This window comes from Carcharodon carcharias, chromosome 12, assembly GCF_017639515.1.
Source record: "Carcharodon carcharias isolate sCarCar2 chromosome 12, sCarCar2.pri, whole genome shotgun sequence".
NCBI classification, from domain to species: domain Eukaryota; kingdom Metazoa; phylum Chordata; class Chondrichthyes; order Lamniformes; family Lamnidae; genus Carcharodon; species Carcharodon carcharias.
The window spans coordinates 45,795,421-45,821,779 of record NC_054478.1 but is presented as its reverse complement, the minus strand read 5'-3'; the positions used below and the strand labels follow the sequence as shown (position 1 = coordinate 45,821,779).

At 41.8% G+C, this 26,359-nt stretch overlaps 1 protein-coding gene across 10 annotated transcripts in view; it reads left to right on the top strand.

The window, feature by feature from the left end:
• spopla (speckle type BTB/POZ protein like a) overlaps positions 1 to 26,359 on the top strand; it is a 234,251-nt gene that overhangs the window by 157,020 nt on the left and 50,872 nt on the right. For 8 of the 10 annotated variants that reach the window (XM_041201293.1, XM_041201299.1, XM_041201292.1 and 5 more), the window contains one exon: positions 23,176 to 23,309. In XM_041201293.1, the coding sequence (XP_041057227.1) occupies positions 23,232 to 23,309 (78 nt within the window). In that variant the 5' untranslated portion in view covers positions 23,176 to 23,231. Of the gene's footprint in view, positions 1 to 3,498; positions 3,631 to 6,567; positions 6,634 to 23,175; positions 23,310 to 26,359 lie in introns of those variants that run through there. The other 2 variants (XM_041201300.1, XM_041201302.1) reach the window with 2 other exon arrangements.

The window sequence follows — 26,359 nt, the reverse complement described above, 5'->3', positions numbered from 1 at the left end:
GAGAAGAGAATGCTGATTGGTTAGCAGATGGACACTGTTAAAAGAATATATGGTTAAGTGTCCTTTGATTCTCATTGAGGCATAGATTTTTAAATGTTGTGGGTGATTTGGATTAGTTGGTTTCATGGATACAGTCAGATGTAGATGATGTTGCAAATATTATGAGATCTCCATTCACTGGTACATTTCTAGTAGAGTTAGCTTCCGAGCTGGGTGGTACTTTTGTTACAAAAGAGAAAGAGCCCAGCTTTCAGCCCATTTCCTCTGCTGAAAACTTTCTTGAAATCTCTCTGTGGTGGCTGCAGCCTTATTCTGAAATACTTCACCCTTTGTGTATTTCCAAGGGGTTTTGGATGGGCCTGTTTGTGGCAGCCATTGTTTCAACATCCAGCACTTTGCATTTTTAATGTCTCTTTCTTAGACAGTGAAGAGTTTCGGTGGGCCTCTTAATTATAGGAAATGCCTCTTTCTTTGCCCTCACCTGAGGGTAATATTTGTATGTTTTTCACCTTCACCCTGGATGCAAAATTTCTAGACAGTTGCAAGTTGAAAAATCATATTTCTAAAAATAAGGGGCATAGCCTTGTGACCATATCAAAAGGCAACTGAACACACTGGATACAGCAAAGGCAATGAACCTTGACAACATCCAGCTCCAAAACTAGTTGCACCTCTAGCCAAGCTGTTGCATTACATAGACATCTATCTGGCAATGTGGAAAATTGCCCACGTACGTCTGGTCCACAAAAAGCAGGAGAAATCCAATCCAGTCAAACCGGACTACTCTCCATCATCAGCAAAGTCATGGAAGTTGTCATTGCCAGTGCATTCAAGTGGCACTTATTTACCAATAACCTGCTGACTGATGTTCATTTTGGGTTCCACCAAAGCTACTTGGCTCCAGACCTCATGGACAGAAGGGCTGAATTCCGAAATGAGGTGAGAGTGAGTGTGCTTGACATTAAAGTAGAATTTGACTGTGTACCCTTAGTAAAATTGAACTAAATGGGAATCGTAGAAAACTGTCCACTGGTTGGAATGAAATAGCACAAAGGAAGATGGTTATGATTGTTTGAGGCCAATGATCTCAGGCCCAGGACATTGTTGCAGGTGCTCCTCAGTGCAACCATTTTCAGCTGGTTCATCAGTGACCTTCCCTCCACCATAAGGTCAAAAGTGGGGATGATTGCAGAATTTTCAGTTCCAGTTCAGATACTGAAGCAGTCCTTGGCTGCATACATCTAAGACCTGGGCAACATTCTAGCTTGGGCTGTTAAGTGGCAATTGACATACATTCAAGTACCAGGCAATGGCTGTCTCCAACAAGAAAGAACCTAATTATCTCCCTTTGACGTTCAATGGCATTACCATTGCTGAATCCCCCTCCATTAACATCCTGGGGGTCACCATTGACCTAAAACTTAACTATACTAGCCATGTAAATACTTCACTGCATACGAACAGATCAGATGCTGGGTATTCTGTTGCAAGTGACTCACCCCCTGACTCCCCAGAGCCATTCCACAATCTACAAGGCACAAGTCAGGGGCATTATGGAATAATGTCCACTTGCCTAGATGAGTGCTGCTCCAACAATAAGAAGCTTAACACCATCCAGGTCAAAATGGCCTATTTGCTTAATTTGTACCCGATCTGCCATCTTAAACATTCATTCCCTGCACCATGGCTACTGTATATCTACAAGATGCCATAACTCTCCAAAGTACCTCCCAAAGGTCACCAAAAGCTTGGGAACACCAACACTTGCAAGTTTCTCTCCAAGTCTCACACCATCCTGACTTGCAAATCTATCACTGCTCCATCATCGTTACTGGGCCAAAATCCTGGAACTCCCCATCAGCAATGTAGGAGAACCGTCACTACTTGGCTGCAGCAGTTCAAAATGGCAACTCAACACCAGCTTCTCAAGGGCAGTTCGAGATGAGCAATGCTGGCTTCACCATTGAAGTCCATATCTCATGAATAATTCCTTGAAAAAAAAATGACTGATCATTATTTTTCATGTGTATGCACTCAGCAGGATGAAACTGAACATTCCTCACCTGCAGTCAAGTGATTTGACATTTTATTGTGTATTATGCACAGGAGGGTCTCTCATTTAACATATTTGGTGAGAGACAGGCAAACATAATCTTCAAATTTTTTAAAAAAATCTATTTGTGAGCTATTACCCTGAAAAGGGAGGTTTGTTGAGCATGCACTTCAAAATGACATAATTTGGCTTGTTTATTTGATCTCAAATATTCGTTTTTTTTTAAAAATCTTGCAGTTTATTTGCACATGGCCCAAATAATCCAAGGATCGGGAAAGTTTAAGCTTGATAGAAGTATGCTATTCAAAGGGATGGGAAGTGGTCAGATCTGGGGTATATTAATGCAGCTTTTTGTCTCCATGGGTGTATTTTTCTTATCAAAGCCTTTGAAGATATATTGAGAACTCAAAATGAACCCTTGGATTTCCAATTTTTCAACCCCAAATTATACAGGGGAAAATAAAAAAATAAAGTTGTGCATAGTGCAAACTATATTGTGTACGGTCACTGTTCACAGTAGACATAACAGTGCTGGTAGCTTAATCAGTTAATATGTATATGCAGTGGAATCACGATTATTCAAACTCCGACGAGAGGAAATTTTGATTATGTTGAAGTCATCAACCGTTCCCGACAGCAGAATAGCAAATGCCATAAAACAATGTCCGTGATAAGCCGAAATTCTACACTGATAACTCTGGATTAGCCAAACTTGCCTAAGCTTGTCATATGACCGTGCTGACGAATCAGAGGAGAGATGGACTACACAGGAGTGCAAGATCTTGAAGTGCTGTGCAAGTCATCATTTGACATCGAGATATCTCTTATGAAAGGACATGCGAAGCTTGCAAGTACAGCTAAACCTGTGAGAAAGTTAAAAGTATTGTCGATGGGAGGGAAGGTGAATTTGATACAGCAAGTTGGAATACCGTGATTTGAAGCGGAAAATGGACATTACAAAGGATGGGAGACTCCACCATCGAGCTTGTCCACCATTATGAAATACAAAGCGAACATCTTTGAACAGTTTGACAAGTAAACATTCACTTCAGCAAGGAAGAGGACGAGAAGGGTTGCCTATCCTGATGTTGAAGATGATCTGCTAAAGTGCTTCAAGGCAGCCCAAGCAGAGAACGCTCCCATCTCTGGTCCAACCTTGCAAGGAAGAATAATTGCCCTGGCAAAGAAGCTGGGCCGCATAGAGTTCACCTGCAGCAACGGGTGGCTGGACCCGATTCAAGGCGAGGCATGCTAAGCAGAAAAAGATTTGAGGTTTTCCAGAGCGAACTCCTGACATTTTTCAATGCAAAGCTCTGGCCTTTTACAAGGTCAGGCCATTGTAAGGTATGAACAAGCTGAATAAATACTTTACATGTTTACAGCTTTACTGTATTTTCATTTGGCATTTAAATTTGTTGTTTTTTTGACATAGGTTGCATTTGTAGACATATCAGGTTACATAGAGATGCATTCATGTGAAAATCGGGCCTCCTCAGCTGTCACGAAGCTCCGCTTAGCAAAAGTTTGTGGGTGTATCCCCTGAGATTCGACTCAACGAGATTTTACTGTAATAGATGGTACATATTTATGCAATTGTCTTTCAACATTTGGTAGTCATTACTATGATTTGAAAATGTGATTGCGCACTATCGGTTCTCACTTATGATCCATGGTACATCTCCATTTGATGTTGTTGCTATTAAAAGCTGCTTTAAGAGGAGCTGTTTCTGATATTTTTCACAACATGTTGGACTTTGTGCTGATATCAGAAGACTGGAAAATTGCTAATGTTCTGATTATTAGAAAGGGTCAGGACATTAGCTTGTGGATTAAAGACCTATTTGTTTGACACCAATTAGGTAAATCAAAATCATGGTCAACATGAAGTTATAGAAAACTGTGCTGGTTAGGTGGATTGGATTAGCTACGGTGTGAGAGTGTGTGCCCTATGATGGGCTCATGTTCTGTCCTTGGTGTATACCACCCAACGCCCATTGCCTGTCAGATTAGGCTCCAACTCCCCACGACTCTGAATTGGATGAAGCGGTCCTGGGAAAGTGAGCGAATGAGTGAGTGGTTAGCTTTAACCAATGTATAGTAATTTCTTGAATGGCAATTATTTACTATTGAAAAGTGTATGGCAAGTTCAATTATTACATAATAAAAGATGCACTGTTGAATAAGATGGAGCAAGTTCCTTTTGAATAGCATAGGTAACCAGATGTTAAAGGCATGGTCACCTTGTAAAACAGCATTCATCTAGGAAAAGAATAATTTAAAATCTGCAAATAGATTGAGTAATTGCCCAAAAAAGGCATTTCATAAAACATTGATGAAACTTCATATGAAATATTTCCAGTGTTCATGAATTTATAGGAAGTTAATAGCAGATTCCATTTTCTACATTACTAAATACTATGGCAGCCTTCTGTCTCATAAGACGATAGTTTGTGCCTTGGTCAACAACCCTGGATTTGGCATTGCTTGGTGTGCCTTAGGAGTCCCACTCTGGCATGGCAGTCTATGCCACATTTGCTGTAGAGGGTGACAGTGGTTGAGAAAGTGCAAGATTCACTGGCCTCTGTTTTCTCTGGGCCCTCTTCTCAGCCAGCTGAGCTTTTTGTTACTGCCCACCTCTTCTTCCAGTGCCCTTCAAAAGAGTCAGCTGCCAAAGGTCACAGCTGTCAGAGATTGTCTCCCAAGTTGTCAGTGCCAATTGACTACCATCTTCAGATCTTGCTTGCAGGTGTCTTTGTGGTGGAGGAATGGATACCCAGGAAGTTGTCAGTGTCAGGAAGATATAATAATTCTCATAATGTTATTGGAATTTATTGTCAAGTAGAGCAATAATGGGGTCTCTGCAGAGTAATAGTTGTTGGGGGGGGGGGGGGGGGGCGGGGTATGTGTGTGTTACTTAATTGAATTAAAGGCAGCTGGTCTGAAGGCTTTGATGTATTAGAAGAGAAGCTACATTTGTAATGTTAAGTAGGTGAGGGACGTTTTAGAATGTAAGGTGTAAAGGGAACATTTGCATTTTTAAATAAACGAGACTAGTTTGAATTCAAAAGAGGGAGGTGAAATTTTTCACCTAGCCAGGAGAAGTTAAGAAACAATGTGTATATTTTGACCAAAGATTACTGGTAAAATTGGTACTATGAGAGATTTTTATTATTAGAGAGGTAAAGTCCAAAGAAGAAGTGAAACAATGGAAATTTGCATTCAAAGGGGAATATATGTATAAAGGAGAGAAGGCTGTGTGTAAGGATATGCATTCTAAGATCAAAAACAAGTATGAAACACCTCCAGCATCTAAGCCTCACTGACTACAATGAACTGAAGTTAAGAAAACTCACTCTGAACTGGATTGTTCAGGGCTGTGTTTTTTTTGCCTAGGTCTTTTAAAACCTGTGTCATATTGTTGCCTGAAAGAAAGTGTAACGGGGAGTTATATTAAATAGGGGATTTAGAAGTTATCATAGTTGTAATTTGTAGATCTATGTGTGTGCTTAAAATAATTTCTTCTATTAATAAAGGTTTAATTTAGTTTTGTAAGAAACCTATAAGACTCTGTGGTCTTATTACTACTGAATTCAAGGCAACCATCTTGAAATTTATACAAATTGCAAAACAGTTATGGTAGTTGTTTCAAGTTTCCCTTTGGGATTTGAGCAGCTCACCATTTACCATCGGCCATGTCATAACAACCAATTCGCCATACAGCAGGCCTTTGGGTCTACAGCCGTCATCCACTTGATGGAAGTGGCCAAGTCAGTGCAGATATCATTGGCTAAGCAGTGAGTGTATGCTGATAGAATTAACAGGCTCCAGAACCTCTGAACTAACAAGTGTAGCTTAATCCCTCCTTGTTGGGGGAAAAAGAAAACAGATTTGAGTGAATATACTGGCAAATATTTCACCTTGTGAAGGTCTAGGTATGAAGCTCAGTAAATTCCGCACAGTTCATCAATATGGCAGATGTATTGAATCGGAAAATCCCAAAGCATAACCTATATTAGTGAAGGGCAGCAGATGGTAATCCTCCTCATTTGATTTCTAAAATTATATATACACAAATGCATATCTAGGCCTTTGTATACTGTTGACTAAATTAACTTGTTCCAGATTACCCGAGAAAAACCAGTTTGAAAGATTGTTTGTTAACCAGGCCAACCAACAGAAGGCTCACATTATCACTCAGTGAAGTGCAAATTGTTGTTTGCCAGATATATAGAGAAGTTAGGAAGAATTAATTACCTTTGTGGTACACATTAATTGCCATCACAAGGTAAAGTATTGGTGATCACCGTGAATCGGTAGAATCTAAATTATTGTAACTACTCAGCTGTATGCTTCACAATATTGCATAATTAGGTTTCACCCAGTAGCAATATGGTAATTACATTGATATCCATGATTACAGCCTTTGTGAACTTAAATTCATAGTCTATATTGATGGTCAATTTTTCTTTGTAGGCACCCAATATTAAGGCTTTCTTTTGATAACTTGAGTAACAAGTTGATTGGCATCAAACATTACTGCTTTAGTGGTGCTTTAGGGTCACCCAGAGGACATGTCTGTGGTGAGTGTTGTTTAGTCATTTTCCTCTTCCTAATTTACCTAACTTGGAATGAAGTGTAACTTCCTTTGAAATATACTGTACTTTGCTTGGTGATTTGAAACCTAGGTTGTTGACAATGGATAGCTCTTCAAAGAGTCAACACAGACACAATGGGCTGAATGAGCTCCTATGTTCTATGAAACCCATCTTTAAATTTGCTCTGCCTTCAAAGATCCTAGAGCATTCTAACCTTTTAACCACTTTGCACATTCTGAAGTCTTCTCATCGATTTGAGATTGTTGAAAAATAAATTCTGGGATTTGCAACTCTGAAAACTTACACTAAACCATAGAAATTTTACAGCATAGGAAGAAGCCACTTGGCCTATTGTGTCTACACTGGTCAAAAAACAAGCCACCCATCCTTATCCCACTTTCCAGCATTTGATCTGTAACCCTGCAGGTTATGGCAGTTGAGGTGCCTAACCAGATACCTTTTTAAATGACTTCAGGGTTTCTGCTTCTACTACCCTTTCAGGCAGTGAATTCCAGACCCCCACAGCTCTCTAATATTTCTACCAACGACTTTAAATCTATGTCCCCTAGTGGCTGACCCCTCTGCTAAAGTAAACAGGCTCTTCCAATCCACTCATCCAGGCTCCTCACAATATTGTACATCTCCATAAACTCTCCCCTCAACCTCCTCTGTTCCACGGAGAACAACCCCAGCCTTATTCAATCTTTACTCATAGCTGCAATTTCCAGTCCTGGCAACATCGTTGTAAATCTCCACTGCACCCTCTCTCGTACAATTACATCCTTTCTGTCTTGAGGCGACCAGAACTGTACACAGAACCCAAGTTGTTGCCTAACTAATGTTTTGAATGGTTCCAGCATAACCTCTGTGCCCTTGAATTCTTTACTTTGGCTAATAAATGAAAAGACTCCATATGCCTTCTAACCACCTTATCAACCTGTCCTGATTACTTCAGGGATCTGTGCACATTCACTCCAACGTGTCTCACTTCCTCTATAACTCTCAGTATCCTCCCATTTATTGTGCAATCCTTTGCCTTGTTTGAAATCCTTATCTGCCCTAATCTCTCCTTATGTGACACAGTGGCAAATTTTGTTTGATAACGTTCATATGAAGTACCTTGCATTGTTTTACAATGTTAATTGTGCTATATAAATGCAAATTGTTTTCATTTTCTTTTAATCAGTAGTGTTTGTAGTCGGCTGTTCCAATAAAAGTTACAACATCTTAGATAAAGTTTTACTATTAGTTGTCAACAATTTTGCCTCATTCTGCTCTACTTTCCACATTAACAGTGCTTTGTTACAGCTCACCGATTCCAGCCAGTTCATTTGACATGTTTGACTGACGTTTTCCAGTTTTAAAATTTGCAGAGCATGTCTAAGAATCTTTCCTGTAACAGATATTTTTAAAATTTTCTTTTCTAGCTCTTGTGAACTGAATTTTGCTGATGGACCCACCAGGTCTTGTTTCAATGGCATAGGGTACTCCTTAAAATCCACCCTTGTTTTTGGCCAAATTACCTTAAGATGCTTTTACTCCACTAGAGTTTAATTAGGGACATAGAGTTATACAGTACAGAAACAGGCCCTTCAGCCCATCGAGTCCTTGCTGGCCATCAAACACCTATCTATTCTAATCCCATTTTCCAGCACTTGGCCCATAGCCCTGTATTCTATGGCGTTTCAAGTGCTCATCTAAATACTTAAATGTTGTGAGGGTTCCTGCCTCTATCATCCCCTCTGGCAGTGTGTTCCGGATTCCAACCACCCTCTGGGTGCAAAAAATTTCCTCAAATCCCCTGTAAGCCTTCAGCCCCTTATCTTAAGTCTATGCCCCCTGGTTATTGACACCTCCGCTAAGGGGGAAAGTTTCTTTGCATCTACCCTATCTATGCCCCTCATAATTTTGTATACCTCTATCAGGTCCCCCTCAGCCTTCTCTGCTCTAAGGAAAACAACTCTAGCCTATCCAGTCTCTCTTCATAGGTGAAACGCTCCAGCCCAGGCAACATCCTTGTGAATCCCCTCTGCACCCTCTCCAGTGCAATCACATCCTCCCTATAGTGTAGTAACCAGAATTGCACACAGTACTCCATCGTTCTATACAGCTCCAACATAACCTCTCTGCTCTTATATTCTATGTCTCAACTAATAAAGGCAAGTATGCCTTCTTAACCACCATATCTACTTGTGCTGCTGCCTTCAGGGATATGTACACCAAGGTCTTTCTGATCCTCTGTACTTCCTAGGGTCCTACCATTCATTGTGTATTCCCTTGCCATGTTAGTCCTCCCACAATGCATCACCTCACTTCTCAGGATTAAATTCCATTTGCCACTGTTCTGCCCTTCTTACCAGCCCATCTATATCGTCCTGTAATCTAAGGCTTTCCTCTTCACCTTTTACGACACCAACTATTTTTGTGTCACCTATGAACTTGCTGATCATACCTCCATGTTCACGTCTAAGTCATTAATGTACACTACAAACAACAAGGATCTCTTAATCGCAATTCTTGCACAGTAGACTGTAAGCCCAAGTGTAAATGGCTCAGTGTCAGCAATGGGTGATGACAGAGATCTTTTTCATGGGTTTCCTGGTCTACCGTTGGAACAAATTTTCCTCCTTGTTGGCCTCTAAACATAATGAACCAGTTCTGTGCAAATGCTTGCATCCTGACACAAAGTAGAATCATAGCGTGAACATGAAAGTGTCATAGAGGACTACAGCACAGAAAAAGGCCTTTTGGCCCATCAAGTCTATGCCGGTCAAACAAGTACCTGACTATTCTAATCCCATTTTCCAGCACTAAGCCCATAGCCTTGTATGCCATGGCATTGCAAGTGCACATCTAAATACTTCTTAAATGTTATGAGGGTATCTGCCTCTACCACCCTTTCAGGAAGTGAGTTCCAGATTCCCACCACCCTCTGGTTGAAAAAATTCTTCCTCTCATCCCCTCTAAACCTCTTTCCCCTTACCTTAAATCTATGCTCCCTGGTTATTGATCCCTTCACCAAGGGGATAAGTTCCTTCCTGTCTACCCTATCTATGCCCTCAGAGTTTTATACATCTCAATCATGTCCATTTCAATCTCCTCTGCTCCAGGGAAAGTAACCCTAGTCTATCTAATCTCTCCTCATAACTAAAACTTTCCAGCCCAGGCAACATCCTGGTAAATCCCCTCTACACTCTCTCTAGTGCAATCACATCCTTCCTATAATGCGGATTCCAGAACTGCACGTAATACTCTAGCTGTGGCCTAACCAGCGTTTTATACTGTTCTAGCATAACCTCCCTGCTCTTGTATTCTATGCCTCAGTTAATAAAGGCAAATATCCCACATGCCTTCTTAACCACCTTATCTACCTGTCCCACTACCTTAAGGTGGACATGCACACCAAAGGTCCCTCTGACCCTCGGTACTTCCCAGGGTCCTACCATTCATTGTGTAATCCCGTGCCTTGTTTGTCCTGCCCAAGTGCATCACCTCGCACTTTATTCGGTTTAAATTTCATGTGCCACTGATCAGCCCACCTGACCAGCCCGTCTATTCCTCCTGTAACCTGAGGTATCCTCCTCACTATTTACCGTCCCACCAATTTTCGTGTTATCTGTGAATTTACTGATCAACCTTCCTACATTCAAGTCTAAATCGCTTATATATACCACAAACAGCAAGGAAACCAACACCAATCCCTGTGGAACCCCAATGGACACAGGCATCCAGTCACAAAAACACCCCTTGACCATCACCCTCTGCATCTTACCACTCAGCCAATTCTGGATCCAATTTGCCAAATTGTCTTGGATCCCATGGGTTCTTACCTTCGTTATCAGTCTCCCATGCGGGACCTTATCAAAAACTGAAGTCCAATAAGACTATGTCAAATGCATTGCCCTCATCTACACACCTGGTCACCTCTGAAAAATTCAATCATATTGGTCAGACATGACCTACCCTTAACAAAACCATGCTGACTGTCCTTGATTAATCCCTGCCTCTCCAAGTGTAGATTAATTCTGTCCCTCATAATTGCTTCCAATAGTTTCCCCACTACCGAGGTTAGATTGACTGGCCTGTTAGTTCCTTGGTTTATCCCTTCCTCCCTTCTTGAATAACGGTACCACATTGGCTGTCCTCCAGTCCTCTGGCATCTCTCCTGTGGTCAGAGAGGTGTTGAAAATTATTGCCAGCACCCCTGCTATCTCCTCCCTTGCACCATCCAACAGCCTGGGATTCATTTCATCCGGGCCTGGAGATTTATCTACTTTTAAGCCTGCCAGACCACTTAGAACTTTGTTCCTTTCTATGTTAATTTATTTAATTATATCACAATTATAAGTGTGTGGATCTGTCTTAACATCAAATTCCTTGGCTTGCTGAATGCATGTAGTTGTCTGATATGATACAATTATCTTGGGAACATAAGAACAGGAAAAGGATGTGCATGGCTGATCTGTCTCTTAACTCCATTTACCTGCCTTTCCTTCATATCCCTTAATAACCTTGCCTAACAAAAATCTGTCAATCTCCTCAGTTTTTAAATTTTCAATTGAGCTAAGCCTCAGCAACTTTTTAGGAAGAGGGTTCCAGATTACTGCCCTTTGCATGAAGAAATACTTCATGACCACCTCTTAATGGTCTAAGCTCTAATTTTAAGTTCATGACCATTAGTTTGGGCTGCCCACCAATAGAAATAGTGTGTCTCCCTATCTTTTGGTGCAATGTTCCCTGGTCCATTCTCAAACCAGATGGTAGTATAAACATGTGAGAGGGCACATTGGCTGTTCTCCTGATAATGGGACAAAAATAAGCAGGCTGAAAAACGCCTTTAGTTTACTTTGTTTCAAATTATTGGCGCTGAAGTTTTGCCCATCGGATCATGATTCATCCATTGAAATGATTTTTTTTGTTTACTTGGAGCATTTAAGCCAGTCTAAGTAATGGTTTTCTATGGGAATAAAATGTGAAGCAAACCCATTATTGAACAGTTGTTTGTAAATTGGTTAGTGGAATCTAACTCCTGGTGTCACTATCTGACAGGCAAAGTTAACTTGGGAAACAGCCTCTTCTCATGCTGTGGTTTTTGTCTTGGGCTGAGAAGCAAAGACTCCCCTCAAAGTTGCCTGAAGTAATAACATAACTACATGGGACTGTTTACTTTGTTTCACTAATTATCAACTTGATCTAACAACTTGAGGTTGTTGTTCCCAACCCTGTTGGTCCCAACCCTGTTCAATAATGGGTTTGCTTGGTCCCAACCCTGTTGAGGTGCAACCTGTAAAGGTCTCACTTCCCCCAGAACTGGTCCCAATGCTACAAGAATCTATTTCCCTCCCTCTCAAACCATCCCTCTAGCCATGCATTCATCTGTTCTATCCTTCAATTTCCATACAGTACTATCATATGGCACTAGGAGTAATCCAGGGACTCTCTATCTCCTGCCAGTGCAAGGTGGCTGCCGACAGCACTTCTGCACGTGTGCTTGTCAGTAATTGTACAGAAATCTACCATGTTTGTGCGAGTGAGATATGTGTGGCCTGCTTAAAACTAGTAAGGGTAAATCAAACAGCTTGTCGATCACAATACTTCATTCTGTTCTGCATTTCTTTTTAACAGAACAGTGCTTTACTTTAACCTGTCTCAGTTTATAAGGCTATGATTTTTTCCAAAGTTTGTGGTAGATTGCTGCCAGATATTTCACAGAATCTCACAGTGCAGAAGAGGTCATTCGGCCCATCAAGTCTGCACCGACACGTGAGAAACACCTGACCTACCTACCTCCACCACCCTCCCAGGCAGTGCACTCCAGACCATCACCACCTCTGGGTAAAAGGTTTTTCCTCACATTCCGCCCCCCCGCCAAACCTCCTGCCCCTCACCTTGAACTTGTGTCCCCTCATGACTGACCCTTCAACTAAGAGGAACAGCTGCTCCCTATCCACCCTGTCCATGCCCCTCATAATCTTGTACACTTCAATTAGGTCGCCCCTCAATCTTCTCTGCTGCAACGAAAACAAACCAAGTCTATCCAACCTCTTTTCATAACTTAAATGTTTCATCCCAGGCAACATCCTGGTGAAGCTTTTCTGCACCCCCTCCAGTGCAATCACATCCTTCCTATAATGTGGCGACCAGAACTGCACACAGTACTCCAGCTGTGGCCTCACCAAGGTTCTTTACAACTCCAACATGACCTCCCTACTTTTATCAATCTGTGCCTCGATTGATAAAGGCAAGTGTCCCGTATGCCTTTTTCACCACCCCACTAACGTGTCCCTCCACCGTCAGAGATCTGTGGACACACATGCCAAAGTCCCTTTGTTCCTCAGAACTTCCTAGAGTCATGCTGTTCATTGAATACTTCCTTGTCAAATTACTCCTTCCAAAGTATCCCACCTCACACTTTTCAGGGTTAAATTCCATCTGCCACTTATCTGCCCATTTGACCATCCCATCTATATCTTCTTGTAGCCCAAGACACTCAACCTCACTGTTAACCACCCGGCCAATCTTTGTGTCATCCGCAAACTTACTAAACCTACCCCCCACATGGTCATCTATGTTGTTTATATAAATGATGAATAATCATAATTTATTATGGTTTTGTACTAGGGATAAATTATTTTTGCATTGCACCATTGTTAGGTTTACACATTTTTGTGATTCCAAGATAAATGACAGTTCAAATAATAATATAAACTACTGATAGGCTTTTTGATCTTTAGATATTTAAGTTATTTTATCACCAGTTGTTTTTCTTGGCATTGTTGCCCCAACCATATCAATAATGCTAGGCTTGGGGTACTGCGTTTTCATACATATTTTGTATTGTCTGTAAATTGTTTTACAAGTGCTAATAACTTAATGTTGCCGGAGCTGTGAAATTTCCAATTTCACGGCCAGTGATGACCGCAAATGTGCCCTGCTGCACATTGCGCTGCTAAAGATGGCATCCGTGCATATAATGGTGCATGTGCGGCGTTGGCAGTAAATGCAGCCCTGGGGATTACTGATTTTGAAGTCCTGCATGCTAGTCTCCTTCCTAGTTTCTTAAAACCTGTCTGCAGAACTACACCCCTCCTTCTGTGTGTATTATTGATACCAATATGGACCATGTCTGCTAGCTGTCACCCTTCCCCATCAGAGTGCTCTGCAGCCACTCAGTTGCACCCTTGACCCTAGCGCCAGGGAGGCAACATACCAGTTTCGTACCACATCTGTGGCTGAAGAAACTACTGGCTTGTCCCCTAACCATAGAATTCCTTATCATTGCTTACCCAATCTTCCTCCTGGCCCTGGACAGCTGAGCCACCCATGGTGCCTTGGACTTGGCCCTGGCTGCACTCTCATTAGCACTAGTTGGAGAGAGAGAGATGGACTTGGGGAATTCCTGCACAACCTGCCTGGCCCCCCTCAATGCCTGGCGATCACTCATTCCCTGTCTGCCTGCATTCTCTGAAGTTGCTGGGTTACCACATCCAGAAACCTGGGGTAGACTTTTCGGGTCGGCGGGCCTGGGAACGGGCTTCCGCCCGTGATTGTCCCCCAACTGCAATTTCACGCTGGGGGATGGCCAGTTAACAGCCAGGCAGTGTGAAAAGCGTGCTGAGGAGCTCAACGCTGCCAGGGCGGGGGCGGGAGGAGGGCAAGCACTGAAGTCAGTGCGGATGCGGGGGAGCACAGAAGGAACGCTCCCTGAAGCTGCTTCAAGGAGCTGACAAATTTAAAATCAATAAAGACAGAAGTTAAGATTCGGAAAAAATGTCCACGCATCAGAATGAGTCACCTGTACATAGATAAAATTCTGTGCATAGATTTTTAAAAATTTAATTATGTTTGTCTTATCCCACCCTTGGATGAGGTTCCTTGAAAAATGCAAGGGCTGCCTGGCTCATTCGCCAGTCTGCCAGCCATAAGGTCAGATGGGCAGCAAAAAATCCCTGTTAATTGATTGTTAATTAATGGACCTAACAGGCCTCTTAATTGTTAGCAGGCGAGCTGCCAAATCTCGCATGCGCCCACCGACCAAAATATTGTGTGAGTGCGCAACAACGTCGGGACGCTTGCCCGACGTCATTGCTCGCTATTTCACGCTTGAGCATCTTGGGCGCGCACCCGCATGCTGAGCGGAAAATTCAGCCCATGCTTGCCTCAAATCTCCGTCTCTTGAATGAAGCTCAGTGACGCTAGCTGTTGCTGAGGTTGCTCCAACTGACAACACATCCTGCACTTGTAGTTGTCCAGAACATGATAAGTGTCCTGGAGTTTCCATGTGGAGCAGGATTACAAAGAATATATGGTACAGAAACAGGCCTTCAACCCAACCAGCCCATGCCGGTGATCATACTCCATTTGAGCCCCCTCCCATCTTTCCTTATCTAAATCTATCACCGTAACCCTCTATTCCCTTCTCCCTCATATGCTTGTCTAGTTTGTTCCGAAATGCATTTGTACTATTCGCTTCAACCAAGTTCCACATTTCCTCTAAGCTTTATGTAGAGAAGTTTCTTCCGAGTTCCCTATTGGGTTTCTTGGTGACTATCTTACATTGATACCCTCTTGTTATGCTCTTCCCCACAAGAGGAAACATTCTCTCCGTATCCACTCTAAGAAAATTAATAACACTGTAAGTGAAAGGAGAAAATTAAATCACCTGCAGCTTTCTTCAGGCTCAGGTGATACAAGGAGTGTGTGTCTGTCAAGGAGGCTGAACTGAGACTCATAGACATTTATAGCACAGAAGGAGGTCATTCGGCCTATCGTGTCCACACCAGTCAACAAAGATCTGACTACACTAATCCCATTTTCCTGTGCTTGGCCCATAGCCCTGGAGGCTATGGCAATGCAAGTGAATATCTAAATACTTCTTAAATGTTTCAAGAGTTTCTGACTCAACCACCCTTTCAAGCAGTGACTTCCAGATTCCCACCACCCTTTGGGTGAGAACATTTCTCAACTCCCCTCTTAGCCTTTTACCTCTTACCTTAAATCTATGCCCCTTAGTTACTGAGCCATCCATTAATGGAAAAAGTGCCTTCCTATCCACCCTATCTATGCCCTCATAATCTTATACACCTCTATCAGGTCCCCTCTCAACCTTTGCTGCTTCAAAGAAAACAACCCCAGCCTATCCAATCTTTCCTCATAGCTCAGACCCTCCAGCCCAGGTCGCATCTTGGTAAATCTCTGCGCACCCTGCAGTGCAATCACATCCTTCCTATAATGTGGTGACCAGAGCTGCACATAGTACTCCAGTCATGGCCTGACTAGAGTTTTATACAGTTCCAACATACCCTCCCTGCTCTTGTATTCTATACCTCGGCAAATAAAGGCAAGTATCCCTTATGCCTTCTTAACCACCTTATCTACCTGCCCTGCTACCTTCAGGGATCTATGGATATGGGCACCGAGATCCCTCAGATCTTCAGTACTTTCCAGGGTCCTACCATTTATAGTGTTATCCCTTGCCTTGTTAACCCTCCTCAAGTGCATTACCACACACTTTTCCGGGTTGAATTCTATTTGGCACTGCTCTGCCCACCTGACCAGTCCATTGATGATATCCTGCTGTTTACAGCTATCCTCCTCTATTTACCATCCTACCAATTTTCGTGCAAACTGGAAATTTCTTGATCATGCCCCCTATATTTAAGTCCAAATCAGCACAAACAGCAAGGGCCCCAGCACCGAGCCCTGTGGAACCCCATTGGAAATAGACTCCCAGTCACGGAAACATCCCTCTGCTTCTTGCCTCTCAACCAATTTTGAATCCAACATGCCACTTTGCCTTGGATCACATGGGCTCTTACTTTCTTGACCAGTCTGCCATGAGGGACCTTATTAAAAGCCTTGCTAAGGTCCATGTAGATCACATCAAATGCATTGCCCTCATCAATACTCCTGGTTACCTTCTCAAAAAAATTGTTCACGTTTGTCAAACATCACCTGCCCTTAACAAATCCACGCTGACTATCCTTGATTAATCCATGTTTGAGTGCAGATATATTCTGTCCCTCCGAATTCTTTTCTAGTAACTTCCCCACCACCAAGGTTAGACTGACTGGCCTGTAATTTCCTGAGCTAAAACTTCCTTTTTTGATAATGAGACCCCTTTTTTAATAATGGGACAACATTAGCAGCCCTCCAGTCCCCTGCACCCCATCCGTGGCCAGAGAGGATTTGAAAATTACTGCCAGGACCCCTGATATCTCTTCCCTTGCCTCCCTCAACAGCCTGGGATACATCTCATCTGGGCATGTGGATTTATCCACTTTTGGACTGGATTGAGCTGTCTCTGGCTCAGCATGTCTCCTGCCCAATGCACACCCTCTGTTCAGTGTTGTCTGTCTGTCAGCCCACTCCACACGCTATCATAATTTTAAACATCTCTCTCTTAGATCACCCTGCAGCCCTTTTGCAGGAGAGAAGGGACCCTGCCAGTCAATTGTTTCCTGATATGTAAACCCAAGCATTTTTGATATCATCCATGTAAATCTTCTCTGCACCCTCTCCAGTGCCTCTGTATGCTTATTACAATATGGCAACCCGAACTGCACACAGTTCTCAAAGTGAGTGCAACCAAGGTTTGATACAAGCTTAGCATAACTTCCCTACTTCTCAATTTTCTCCCACTATAATTAAAGCCTAGTGCTTACCTTGCATTTTTATGGCCTTGCTAAACTGTGTCAACTTTTAGTGATTGGGGTATTTCAATTATCCTACCTAGACTCTCACCTTCCAAGAAATAAGTAACCTCCCTATTCTTACTATTAAAATGTACTATCTCATATTTATCTGTGTTGAACTTCATTTGCCAATTATTTACTCATGCTGCAAATTTACTAATGTTCTCTGGTAATTTGTTGCAGTTGTCCTCAGTATTGACTATCACCCTAATTTAGTGTCATCCGCAAATGTAGAAATTGTGTTTTTGATTCCAAAGACCAAATTGTTACCACTCACTGCTTTCTATCTTGAAGCCAGCTAGCAATCCATTCTGCCACTTGTCCCCTGACTGCAAATTCTGTGACCTTGTTCATTAGGTCTGTTATGGGGTACCTTACTGGAAGCCTTTTGAAAATTCAGATACACCACACCAACTACATTACCATTGTCTCTTCTCTTTGACACCTCCTTAAAAAAATCAAAGGTTAGTGAAACAAGACTTTCCGTTTTGAAATCCATGCTGACTACTCATTATTATATTTTGTTTCTAAATATCCTTTAATAGGGACTCCATTATTTTTCCTACCACCGATATTAAACTGACTGATCTATAATTCCATGGACATGTTCTCTGTGCACCTTAAACATTAGCTATCAACCAGTCCTCTGGTGTTACACCATTTTCTAATGAATTATAAATATGTGGAATAATGCCTCTTCTATCTATCGTTTCCTTAGATTCTTTTACAATACATGGATACAATTCATCTGGACTAGGGACTTTATCCTCTTTGAGTTTGTTTAGTTTATTCAATAGATCCCTTTTATTTAAAGTGCACTTATCTCATTGCTCATCTCATCATTCAATGTTATGTCTGCCTGTTCTATCTCCCAGGTAGATACTGAGGCAAAATAATTATTTAATATTTCTGCCATCTATCGTTGCCTGTGGTATTATCCTGTCTATCCCTTAATGGTCCTATTCCCATTCCAGGCATTTTTTTATTGATTGATCTATGAATATTTTACTATTTTGATTATGTTCCTGAATAATTTCATTTCATTGTCCTTCTTTGCCTTCCTAATTGTTTTTTTTCCCATATGTCTTTATTCATCCAGGGAGCCTCACTAGTGTTTAGTTTGTTTTTTCCTGTTTGTAGAATATATTCTCCCTGTGCTCTGTTGAACTGTTAAAAAATTTTTCATAGTCGTTTGCCAATACTGTTGCCCATTTAATTTTCTCAAGTTTCATTCTCAGCCCTTCAATCAGCTTTACCTGATTTTCATCTTTCTTAAGTCCTTCTCTATCATTAACTTAAAGCATATATTATGGTCACTGTTGCCTTGATGTTTTCTGTACTTTTTACTTCCCTTATCTGCTTTGGTTCATTCCCCATTACTGGTTCCAATAGGGTATCTCCCCTTGTTGGACATTTGACATTTTGGGTTAGAAAGGACTCCTGTACACATTGTAGGAACTCTATTCCTTTATCTCCTTTACCTGTCTCTTCTGGCCACTTCTTAATGGGGCAGATGAAATCCCCCATGGTCACTATTCTTTGATTTTTACTCAATTCCCTAATTTGTTTGTATGTATGCACCTATTTCTTTTTCCACCTCCATTCCACCATTAGATGATGTATCCATTAGTGTGATTGATCCTTTATTATCTCTTATCTCTATCCATCTGGGTTTGATTTTGTCTTGCTAATATTTGTGTCCCTTTTTTCTGTTGCCATTCTGCTTCCCTAATAGGTACAACTACTCCACCTCACTTTTTTCCACTATATCGTTTCTGATCATGTTGTACCTTGCAATGTTTAATTCCCATTCCTGATTTTTCTGTAGCCATGCCTCAGTGACCCCTGCAATGTCTGGTTCCTCCCAACATATGATTGCCTCCAATTCCTGTTTTATTACAGGCATTGCTGTACAGACATTTTAACTTGTTTTAAAAAAGTATTTATCATAATGTTTAACCATCTTTTTAGGCATCTGTTCTATAACTCCATTCATTCCCTTACCTCCTCCCTTACTTTATTATTTTCTATGCTCTCTTGCCCAGTTTTGTTTACATTTAGGCTACTTATGCTTCCTGTAGATCCCAAGGATGTGCACTTCACTTGAACAAGATGCCCTGCCATGCCTCTATAAATCTTAAATCTAAACAGGATTAACAGTCAGTTGCTGTGTTATTAGTATACCCATTATTCTGTGGGAAATCCACTGCACTGCACTAACATCTCTTCAATTCTCTTTGTTCCCCACACTCGATCTGAGAAAGACAGATTGGAATATTTTCTAAAGGGTGAGAGATTAGGAGCTGTGGAGGAGCAAAAGGATTTAGGTGTCCATCTGCATAAAAGGGCACAAAAAGTAATCAAGAAGGCTATCTTGAGGAACTACAAATTCAAAAGAGAAAACGTGATGCTTGTGTGATATACAGCCTTCGTCAGAATCCATCTGGAATACTGCATTCAAGTTTGGGCACTGAACCTCAGGAAAGATATATTTGTCTTAGGAATGGTAGGGTGCAGATTCTGTAGAATAATACTACTGAAGTTAAACTATGATGACAGGTTTTGTAAACCTGGCTTGTATTTCCCTCAAGGAATTTGATAGGGTAGTTACAGAGAAAGTATTTCCTCTGGTGGAGGAATCGAGAGCAATGGAGCATTATCTTAAAACTAAAGCTACCCATTTATGAGTGAAATTAGGATGCACTTTTGCGTACCAAGGATAGTGAAAATCAGACTTTGCTCCCAAAAAACATCATTGCTATTGCATCAATTGGGAATTTTCAAGACTGATGGTTTTTTTGTTAGGTAAGGGTATTGAGGGATATGGAACAAAGAGATAAGTGGAGTTGGTGTATTCCAGTTAATTTTTGCAATACTGTGCTCTTGTTTAATTTGTACAATACTTCTAATGGTCAAAGTTTCTGACCACATCTTGCATCACCTGGTCTGCAAATAAAAATAGTGAAGTCATGGTGGACAGTTGGGCTTCCACAGTATAAATGCATAAAAAACAATGTGCACCTAATGGCTCAGTTAATTCATCAGTGAACACTTGAACTATGTATATATTCCAAGGTTTGATTCCTGCACTACCCTAAACTAATTGATCTCAGCCAATACAGCGAGAATGCTGCAGCAATTGGTCTTGGTATCCTTGCTTATGGAAAATGAGCTAGATTTCATTCTTCTGATTGTTGTCTTGTGACCTTGACAGCAAAATATGAATTATCAATGTCTAGAAAGGACAAGATCAGGGTCAGCAATGGTGCATCTGGGTTTAGATGCCTGTTTAAAAATGACACACAAATAAAATTTGCTGAAAAAACTCAGCAGGTCTGACAGCATCTGTGGAGAGAAAGACAGAGTTAACGTTTCGAGTCTGTATGACTCTTCTTCAGAACTAAAGAGAAGTAAAATTGGAGTGAAATATATACTGTTTTTAAGGGGGGTGGGACAAGTGAAGCTGGATAGAAGGCCAGTGATAGGCAGAGGCAAAGGAGAGATTGCAAAAGATATCATAAACAAAAGTTGGTGGTGGTGATACTGGCTAAGGGAGGTGCTAATGGTGACATTAAGTAGAAAGCAGGATGAGCAAGTGACTGATGGCCCTAGTCGGGGTGGGGTGGGGGGAGGGGACAGTGTGGGAGAAAAGATCGAAATAGGCTAAAAGTTGGGGATAAAACAATGAATGCAAATACGTTTTAAAATAATAATAATAGAAAAAGGTGGGAAATATATATTTTATATATATATTATGTGTATATAAAAATTAAAAAATAAATATTGGAAAAAGGGGATCAAAAAGGTGTGAAGATGGAGGAGAGAGCTCATGATCTGAAGTTATTGAACTCAATGTTAAGTCCGGAAGACTGTAAAGTGCCTAATCGGAAGATGAGCTGCTGTTCCTCCAGTCTGTGTTAAGTTTCAGTGGAACATTGCGGCAGGCCAAGGACGGACATGTGGGAATGAGAGCAAGGTGGTGTGTTGAAATGGCAAGGGACAGGAAGGGTCTGGGTTATGCTTGTGGACAGACCGAAGGTGTTCTGCAAAGCAGTCACCCAGTCTGCATTTGGTGTCTCCAATGTAGAGGAGACCGCATTGGGAGCAGCAAATGCAGTAGACTAAATTGAGGGAAGTGCAAGTGAACTGCTGCTTCACTTGAAAGGAGTGTTTGGGCCTTGGACGGTGAGGAGGGGGGAAAGTAAAGGGGCAGGTGTTACACCTTCTGAGATTGCATGGGAAGGTGCTGTGGGAGAGGCTTGAGGCGCTGGATGAGTGGACCAGGGTGCCCTGGAGGGAATGGTCCCTGCAGAATGCCAACAGTTGGTGGTGAAGGGAAGATGTGTTTGGTGGAGGCATCATCCTGGAGTTGGCGGAAATGGCGGAGGATGATCCCTTGAATGCAGAGGCCCAAACAAAGACCCCCACACCTCAACCCCTCCCATGGCACCTTCCCATGCAATTGCAGAAAGTGCAATACCTGTCCCTTTACACCCCCCACCAACCCCCACCTCACCATCCAAGGGCCCAAACACTGCTTTCAAGTGTGCACTTCGCTCAATTTAGTCTACTGCATTTGCTGCTCCATTTGCGGTCTCCTCCACGTTGGAGACATCAAACGCAGACTGGGTGACTGCTTTGCAGAACATCTTCAGTCTGTCCACAAGCATAACCCAGACCCTTCCTGTCGCTTGCCATTTCAACACACCACCCTGCTCTCATTCCCACATGTCCGTCCTTGGCCTGCTGCAATGTTCCACTGAAACTCAACACAAACTGGAGGAACAGCAGCTCATCTTCCGATTAGGCACTGTACAGCCTTCCGGACTTAACATTGAGTTCAACAACTTCAGACCATGAGCTCTCTCCTCCATCCTCACACCTTTTTGATCCCCTTTTCCCAATATTTATTTTTTAATTTCATAAATATATATATTTTTTCCCACCTATTTCTATTATTATTATTTTAAAAATGTATTTGCATTCATTGTTTTATCCCCACCTTTTAGCCTATTTCGATCTTTTCTCCCACACAATCCCCTCTCCCCACCCCACCCCCACTAGGGCCATCTGTCAATTGCTCATCCTGCTTTCTACTCTTAATGTCACCATTAGCACCTCCTTTAGCCAGTATCACCACCATCAACGCCCCTTCGACCTTTTGTTTATGACATCTTTTGCAATCTCTCCTTTGCCTCCACCTATCACTGACCCTCTATCCAGCTTCACCTGTCCCACCCCACCTTAAACAGTATACATTTCACTCCATTTTTACTTCCCGTTAGTTCTGAAGAAGAGTCATACGAACTCGAAACGTTAGTTCTGTCTTTCTCCCCGACAGATGCTGTCAGACCTGCTGAGTTTTTCTAGCAATTTTTGTTTTTGTTTCAAATTTCCAGCATGCGCAGTATTTTGCTTTTATCTTAGTGCTTAAAAGTGACTGCTGGTTGCTTGCCCCATAATTATGGAAGGTATTGACCACCATAGAGCCGTATTCAAAAGAAGTCGCATTTGATTAATTGGGCCTGCTGCATTGAAAATCAATGTTTGATTTCTGCATTCTCAGATGCTTCTCTCCAGAACCAATGTATGAGGGGCAAATGTTGTAAATGGAGAATTGAAATGAATACAGTGGTTTATAACATGTGTTTATGAGAACTAAATGTGGCTCTGACCTAATACTGTTTCTGTACTTGTTAATTGCTGCAACTTTAATATGGAGTAATTTATACAATTTAGAAATTAAATTGCTTAGAATTTTAACTTGAAGATATATTCTCACCCTACAAATTGTCCACTTAGAAGTTGGTGATTTAATTGTGTTTCACTGCAGGAGAAGCCCTGAAGTTCCCTGTGGCATCTAGATTCAAAACGGCAGAGAAGCTGGCGATGTCAAGGGTGCCAACTCCCCCTCCACCTGGAGAGATGTCTAGTGGACCTGTGGCAGAGAGTTGGTGTTACACACAGGTATTGTACATGCCTGGTTTCTCTGGAAGAAATGAACAACAGATTTGAACGATGCAATATGGAGTTTACTTTTGGCTTTAAAAATTGGAATTATCTTACTTTATATGCCAGGTGGGCATGCAGAGAGACAGAATAACATGTAAGCCTAAGACATTGAATTTCCTGCATGTATAAATCGGGGATTCCTAGATGCGCGCACAAGCAGATGTACATTGGCCTAGAATTCAAGACTTATTGGGGTGATCACTCATTTTTCTCATCAGAGAGGTTGAACAGAATTACTAGGGAAACATGGCAATTGCTAAGCAGATGATTCCAATATCCAAGGCTGTGCCAGTGATCGAGAACCTTGTGTGGTTACTGCTGAGGGACAGGCAAAACCAATGTAGAGCTACTCACTGGCCTCCCATTCAGCCTTTTAGGGCAACACCCTTTGTTACTGACCTCAACAAGTTAATGTTTTAACATCTCTTAGAAAATAAACCTAATTTGCAGCCTTGTATCATTGTCAGGCGAAATTGCTACAGATCAGTTTTTGCTTGAATCATTAGGCCCTGAATTCACTAAGTCATGCATTGAATTCTCTCTTTTGATACCAGGAGTCTGATAACAAAGTTTTGAGCCATTAGTGGACATATTGAAACCAGACATCATGACTGAAGTGGATTTCAATATTGGGAGTAATCCTGGGACCTCTGGTCAGGGTAAAAAAAACAGTTAGAACCTTTGTCCCTCAACCACAAACAAGGCCTAAGAGGTGTGAAGTAGCCCAGATGGATGTAAAAGGAAGAAACTGTGATGGTGAAGCATAGACAAACCCAAGCGCTGAGACAAAGGCCAGAAACTTCCCAAGTCAGGCGGGAGCGGGCGTGGAGCCGATCGGCTGCATGCCACCACTTTACATCAATTGGCCTGCCCAGCGCTCAGCGCTACTTGTGCAGGCGGGGGGAGTGGGGAGAGTCGGGGCCTGCACTCTTTCACGCATGTGTGCAAAAGAGCACAGCGATCTCCCTGAGGCACAGAGCTGCCTCAGGGAGATTAAGTTGGGAATGTATATTTTGAATAACTGATTTGAAAAATTATTTAAACATGCCTCCTCATAGGACAGTGTCACATGAGCTGGGACATGTTTGTGCATCTCGCAAATTTATTTAATTATTTTATTAAACTTTCAGGAAACCTCATTTTGCCCGCGGATGAGGTTTCCTGAAAAACGCGAAGGCCGCTTGGACTCTTTGCCTACCCACCAACCCTAAGGTTGGACAGGCTGCGCTGTTAACTTGCTAAATTAATTTCCTAATTACCTTAATAGGCCTTTGACAGTTCAGCAGGCGCACGGTCGCCTTTGGCGTGTGCCCGCTGACCGAAATATCTAAATGACGCATGATGATGTCGGGATGCACACCCAATGTCATCACACGTCATTTTGCGTGTTGGCGTGTCATGCCCACTCCCGCATGCCAACAGCAATATTCTGGTCAAAGACTTGTTGGGCTGGTCATATCAACGTAATCCATGATGTAAAAGGGGATAATGGTTTGTGCAAGTAATCTCTAGGGTCCAGGCCATTTATTTCTCAGAGCATGTGTTAATTCAGAATTGTTGGATTTCACAACACTGAAAGGCACTGATTTCCTCAGTCTGAATTTGAGTGAGGAGCATGCTGGCAATTATACTTTAAGTTTATTTTGATGCAACGTGAGGATGAAAGATCTATGACCAGTGAATTACAAAATTGGAAACCTTCAAATTAAGAGAAAACCAGAGGCTTAAGCACTCAACCTAGGAGGATTGGTAAAAGTAAGCATGTGCCCATTAAAGGCCAAAGGAGGTAAAATTATAATGGAGTGTAAGGAAATTGAAGAGACATTAAACAAATACTTATTTTTTATCAGTCTTCGTGGTGAAACAAACAAAAAAACATCGGAAATGATGAGGAACCAAGTGTCTAGTGATAATGGGAACTTAAAGAAACCAGTATCAGTAAAGAAATAGTACTGGAGAAATTAATGGGATTAAGTGGTGGTAAATATCCTGAAACTGATGACCTGCATCCTAGGATTTTAAGAGGTAGCTGTAGAGAATAGTGGATGTATTGGTTTTGATCTTCCAGAATTGCTTAGATTCTAGAATAGTTCCCAAGGATTGGAAAGTAACAAACATAACCCAACTAACAAAAGATGAGACTGAAAACAGGAATTATTGGCCTCACACCATTTGTAAGTAAAGTGTTACAATCTATTATTAGAAGGAGGTAAACTTGGTAACGGGGCACTTATGAAATCATAATACGATTAAGCAGAGTCAATACAATTTATGAAAGGTAAATCATTTTTGACAACATACATACATGCGAATTAGGAGCAGGAGTAGGCCATTTGGCCCCCTTGAGCCTGCTCTACCATTTGATAAGATCATGAGCGATCTGATTGTAGTCTCAGCTCTCCTTTGCTATCTACCCCCCTTACCCTTTGGCTCCCTTGTCAATCAGGAATTTATCTAACTCGGCCTTAAAAATATTCAATGACCCTGCCTCCACTGCACTCTGGGGAAGAATTCCACAGATTAACAACCCTCTGAGAGGAGAAAAAAATTCTCATCTCCGCCTTAAATGAAGACTTCTTACTTTTAAACTGTGTTCCCTCATTCTAGTCTCTCCCGTAAGGGGAAACATCCTCTCAGCATCCACCCCATCAAGTTCTCTCAAGATTTTACCTGTTTCACTAAGACTACCTCATTCTCCAATGGAGTTTAACCTATTAAGAGTTTTTTTAGGATGTAACTAGTACAGTGGATGAGAGGGAACCAAAAGATGTAGTGTATTTGGATTTTCAAAAATCATTCCTTAAGGCACCACTCCAGAGATTATTACATACAGCTAGAACTCATGGATTTGGGGTAATATATTAACATGAATTGAGAATTGGTTAATGGACAGAAAACAGAGTAGGAATTTCGAATTGGCAGGCTATAAGCAGGGTATTGCAAGGACCAGTACTTACGCCTCAACTATTTATAATCCATATTAATGACTTAGATGAGAAGAGTGA